The 6174-nt window shown below is 34.1% G+C and overlaps 1 protein-coding gene across 2 annotated transcripts; it reads right to left on the minus strand.

Moving 5' to 3' along the window:
- Window positions 1–405: 405 nt before the first annotated feature.
- On the minus strand, window positions 406–3139 carry LOC139898365 (triphosphate tunnel metalloenzyme 3-like). Of its 2 annotated transcripts, XM_071881095.1 has the most exons (2): window positions 2234–3139; window positions 406–730 (listed from the first exon to the last, which is right to left on the minus strand). In XM_071881095.1, coding segments are annotated over exons 1-2 (624 nt in total). In that variant the 5' UTR covers window positions 2857–3139; the 3' UTR covers window positions 406–729. The 2 variants fall into 2 exon arrangements, with proteins under 2 accessions (XP_071737196.1, XP_071737197.1); XM_071881096.1 differs by lacking the exon at window positions 406–730 and having other exon boundaries at window positions 2233–3139.
- Window positions 3140–6174: the final 3035 nt, after the last annotated feature.

Raw genomic sequence — 6174 nt, forward strand, 5'->3', positions numbered from 1 at the left:
CAGCCCGTATCTTTCTGCTCGCTGGGAGTTAAATTTTTCCGACAGCACCTTTACACTCGAAAAAATTTATTGAACAAAACAAAACTGACTACGTTCGAAACGGATATTTTTTAAAAAACGCTTAACACAACGACATCTAAAATGGCACTTAACATATGAGCCGTGTTCCCCTCTTTAAATACACAACGTTACGTTAAATATGAATACGCAGGCCGAAAGCTCCAGCCGCAACGCGCGGGCCGGTCCGGACTAGTTTTAACTATCATAGGGCATTTCTAAATAAACCTAATGAAACACACCTAGGAGATTCAATAATAATATTATAGAAACGATTAAAAGTATTTAATGTAACAAGACAAATAAACAATTCCCCTTGAACTCCAGAATTTTATTCATTAAAACATACAACAACAACAACAATAAGTTTGATGGCTTCATAAATTTAAATTTTAACTATCATAGGGCATTTCTAAATAAACCTAATGAAAAACACCTAGGAGATTCAATAATAATCTTATACAAGGGGAAAAAATGCATTCGGATTAAAAGAACATGATTCCAAACAGCAAATTGAATTGTATCTCATCTTTTATATGATACAAAAGAATGAAGTAACTTATTCGTTTTGGCCAGATGCAATAACTTGGTCTGGAGCAGATCATACAAGCATGAGAAAACTTGCTATCTATTATCGGTTGCTTTCTTCATCCCGGTTCCCATGTACCAAAACCTACAAACAATAAAAAAACGAGTAAGCCCCTATCATCTATACGAACCGAAGTGAAGGGCAAAAAAAAAACACATCAAGATTTTACCTCATAAAAGCAATGACATGACTAATTTATAACTTGCTACATACCAAGAACTCAAACGAGTGTTAAGTAAAAGTAAAATCAAAATCTTGCTTCAAATTAAGGACGTGTCAACCAAATAGCTTTATAATTTATTCATTGAGTTCATTGATGCCAGACTTGTGCATATAAACATATATTAAGAGAGGACTAACTATGTTCTAACGCAATCCATATAATCTATACTATTAGGGTTTTACTATATTTAATATGATCTACACTGTGAAACTTCGAATTATCAATCACACCGCGTATGCATTTATATAAAAATCCCAATGTACCCAGTCACCCAGATAGCCAATAAATCAACCAAGAGAAGTAATTCTTCCACTTTCATATAGGAAATTGGTTTGAACTACAAATCGGCTATATACTTTCTCAAATGTTCCGATGTCGGCTATATACCCATTTCCGTCTCACTGTCGGCTATATACTTTCAAAAAGTGTACTAATATAACCTTGGTGTGCAATGTTGTAGTCCACAGGAGTCGAACTCCTGACAAAGAGTGTCAGACCACTACCACTTGAGCTACAACACAAAGTTCCAACTGTGTTTTTATGGCACTCAAATAGATGATACAATGGCATAAGTGCTATATGACAATACATTTGCCTAGAGTTGTAAGATGGTTTGGTGAATTCTAGTAAGGTTGAATCCGAGTATATTGGGTTAGCTTGACAACATTTTCGATTTTGATTTCGAACCACTACTATATACATAAGTATATTATAATGTTGATCATGATGATTACAAAAACAATATTATAAAGCCATCTCCGATGTCAGCTATATACCCATTTCCGTCTCACTGTCGACTATATACTTTCAAAAAGTGTACTAATATAAACGATTATACTTTTTTAACCTTCAATCAAAAAAGTTAATGACGTGTCATCATATTTATAATTTACATTGGAACAAAAAAGAAAAAAAAAAAACTATATAGCCGATTTATAGCTTTAATCTTTAATTATATTTAGTCCACGTCACCTTTAAAAACAAAAAATATTACACGTAATATTTTTGACCGATTGTACCGGTAACCGGTAACGAATTGTTGACATGAGTACAATTTCTGAAAGTATATAGCCGATAATGAGACGGAAATGGGTATATAGCCGACATCGGGAGATTTAAGAAAATATATATAGCCTATGTGTAGCTTTAACCCATATAAAAATCATAAATACTGATATTACTCAATTATAACAAGCAAAAGACTGATGATATAAAACCAGTTTACCGAACAAGTAATTTGTCAACATACGTTTGTATTGCCTTACCAAAAGATGTAAACAACAAATGCATAAGCATAAATTCAATGACATGCAGCATTTAAAAATGTAATCATTTAACAAACAAAAATCAACAAGCTCACTTACTAAGGTAACTTTCCAGCTCGAAAAATAGCAAACTTTGATGCAACAGAATCCGAATATTCGACTCCATTCTTCTTCAAAAACTCTTCAATCAATTCTTTAGCCTTTTCAGGCTCACTACTCTCACACTCAATCTCATACAACGTCCCGAATTCATAGCTCGATTCGTCCACTTCAATCACCAAACCTTTCCACTCATACACATTCCTCAAATTTTTAAACCCACCCAATCCCTTAAACCCCAACCCATCTTTTTTCCCACCAAAAAATTCATCTTTCACCCTTTTCATTATTCTAGAAGATTCAGCCAAATCTACTAACCGGGTCGGATCAGATACACATTCTTGCCCAACACCCGGGTCAATTTCTTCTTCATCTTCTTCAACTCTGCTCACACCATTAACTAATAAAGCTTTCGCTTTAAGACAAATGATACATTTTGTAACCGGTGGGTCGTTGTAGAATCTGATCCGGAGAACAGCACGTCGGTCGGAAAGTTCGCCGGAAACGCCATCAAAGAAATTGTTGTGTTGGTTGTGTGTTTTGACGTGAAATGGAGCAAAAACTGAAATTAGGGTTTTGTAATTCTCGTAATTGGGTATCCGGATCTTCACTTCAATTTCCATTTGACGATGAAATTAGGGTTCAGTAAAATTAGGGTTTTTCGGAAGCTAGGGTTATGGAAATTGATACTATTGAGAGAGACCGATGCGGTTGGATTTGGTGGCGGAAGTTGAGGAATTGTTGAAGTGGTGCAGAAGGGAGGTGGCGCCTGTGGTATTGAAGGTGACGGTATCAGCGGCGGCGGCGGCGGCGCGTTTGCGTGAATCTTCGAGTTCTTGTTTATCTTGGATTTCGATTTCGATTTTGGTAGGTTTTCGGCGAAGCATAGTATTGAGTTTAATTTAGGGTTTGGAAATGGTTGTGTTTGATGGTAGTTATTAAGGGGCTGTTTATTTTTTATCAATGAGCTGAGTTGAATCAAAGTACTTATTAGGTAAGTCAAACATGCTGTTTACTTTCTTCTTAAATTAATGAAATATCTTACTACTGTTATAATAATAATAATAATATAGATATGGATAGTCAATTTTGGTGTATACATATAGTCAATTTTGGTACACAAAGTATGTATTTTTATATTGAGATTTTAGGCTATAAATACTCATGAATGCAAGCATTAAACTTGCACCATTTCACACACTTACAAAGTGTTTCTTTCTTTCTCCATTATCATCTTTGTTCTTACACTTCATTATTAGTATTCTTAATCAAGAATCAAATCACTAAAGGTAGTTATAAGCCTACTGAATTATAACATCAAGAATCAAACCACTAAAGGTAGTTATAAGCCTACTGAATTATAACACGTTATCAGCACGAAGATCTTAATACTAAATATGGTTGGCTCTGCCACCAAAATGATATATGGTCGGTTATACCACCAAAATGATATATGGTCGGTTATACCACCAAAATGATATATGGTCGGTTATACCACCAGAATGATATAGGTCGGTTATACCACCTGAAAAAATATATGGTCGACATTGTCGCCAAATTTTTATTTATGTTTACTAATATTTATATTTTTGTTATATAACATTTATTTATGATTGCTTACACATGGTCGACACTATCACCTACTTATCATTTATGTTATATTAAATTTATGTTTAATGTTTATATACTTATGAATATAAATTGACTCTAATTTATCATGATGTTTGTTTTAATTTTTGATAATAGAAAATGTCGAATCTGGAAAAGCTTAAATTTACTCCTTTAGAATCAACTGGAAACAACTACATGCCATGGGTTATAAAAGTAAAAATGCATCTTAAATCAATGGGCATTCTTGAAACCATAAATGAAAACAACACTTGTTCTGAAAAAGAACAAGCTACGGCATGTTGCTTTATTCATCAACATATTGATGAATGCTTACAAAATAATTATGTGACTGTAGAAGATCCCCATGTTTTATGGGAAGGTCTCAAAAGCAGATTCAATAATCAAAGAGAAATTTTACTTCCAGCTGCAATGGAACAATGGAGAACATTAAGGTTCCAAGACTTTAAGAAAGTAAATGAATACAGCTCAGCTCTGTATAATACATGTTCACAACTTAAATTCTGTGGACATGAAATTAGTGATGCAGACATGATGGAGAAAACTTTCTCCACAATGAATGCTGCAAACATCACAGTGCAAAGAAATTTGAGAATGCTAAAGTTCAAAACATATCCTGAACTTAATTCATATCTCTTAGTTGCAGAGCAAAATGATGAGCTATTAATGAAAAATCAGCAATCCCGTCCTACTGGTACACTTGCAATCCCTGAAGCAAATACTGCAAATAATTATAAACAGGGACAAGGACGCGGGCAAGGTCGTGGTTATAATAACCATCACCATCATCATGCCAAAAGCCATAACTATGGTAGAAACCATCCTTATGGTAATGGTAATGGGCGTGGACGTGGTCGTGGTCGTGGCCGTGGTGGTCAAAGAAATAGTAATCCACGAAAATATAAATATCAACCACAAAACAAGCCCATTAAACAAGATGTTGAAGAAAATTCTTCTAAAAATTCTGAAGAATCTTGCTACAGATGTGGTAGAATGGGCCACTGGGCTAATACTTGCCGAACATCTAAACATCTTGTTAAGATGTATCAGGATTCGCTGAAAGATAAAGAAAAGGAAGTAAACTTTGTGGATAACGTCGATCCAACAGTCACTGAGAAACCATCTGATTTATATGAAGATTTCTTGAATGTTTAAGTTGTGTGTCTTTCGAAAAATAAACGATTTAATATCGTCTGTCTTTGTCATTATGTTTGCTAAATGTTTCAGTACTATCTATTTGCGTTTAAAATATTGTGTAATATTAATGTACTCACTATTTATTTCTTATATATGAAGTTCAATATGAATTTTGCTGGAATACAACATCAATCAAGTGGTGGAGATCTCTGTATAGCAGACAGTGGAACTACACACACTATACTTAAATCCGAGAAATATTTTATTGATCTAAAACCAACGGAAGGAACTATACATACAATATCAGGACCTGCTAACTTGATAAAAGGGATAGGAAAGGCAAATTTCATACTACCAAATGGTACAAAATTTTTAATAAATGATGCCTTATTTTCTCCCAAGTCAAGCAGAAATTTATTGAGTTTCTCCGACATATACCTTAACGGGTATGATTATCAGTCAGTGACAACAGAAAATGAGAAATATTTAAGTATCACTGACAAGAGTCATGTGGTTGAAAAACTGCCAAGACTTAGTTCTGGATTACATTATACACATATAAATGTACCAGAAATACATATGGTAGTTAACGAAAAATATATTGATCCTGGTGTATTCAGTTTATGGCATAACAGATTAGGCCATCCAGGATCAACAATGATGAAAAGGATTATTGAATGTACTCATGGACATCCACTAAAGGATAGAAAAATCCATCATGATACAATGGTTCCATGTACATCTTGCTCTCTTGGAAAATTGATAACTAGACCCTCACCACTTAAGGTTGAGAAAGAATCACCAATGTTTCTTGAAAGAATTCAAGGTGATATATGTGGACCAATTCATCCACCATGTGGACCATTTAGATATTTCATGGTTCTAATAGACGCATCTAGCAGATGGTCTCATGTTTGTCTGTTATCAAGCCGTAATGTGGCATTTGCAAAATTTCTTGCCCAAATTATTAAATTGAGAGCTCATTTTCCTGATTACACCATTAAAAGGGTGAGACTTGATAATGCTGGTGAATTTACATCTCAAGCATTTAATGACTATTGCATGTCTATAGGAATTGTTGTTGAACATTCTGTTGCTCATGTGCATACACAAAATGGTTTAGCCGAGTCATTGATTAAACGTTTACAGTTAATCGCTAGACCATTGATAATGAG

Source organism: Rutidosis leptorrhynchoides, chromosome 3 (assembly GCF_046630445.1).
Source record: "Rutidosis leptorrhynchoides isolate AG116_Rl617_1_P2 chromosome 3, CSIRO_AGI_Rlap_v1, whole genome shotgun sequence".
In the NCBI taxonomy this organism is placed as follows: Eukaryota; Viridiplantae; Streptophyta; class Magnoliopsida; order Asterales; family Asteraceae; genus Rutidosis; species Rutidosis leptorrhynchoides.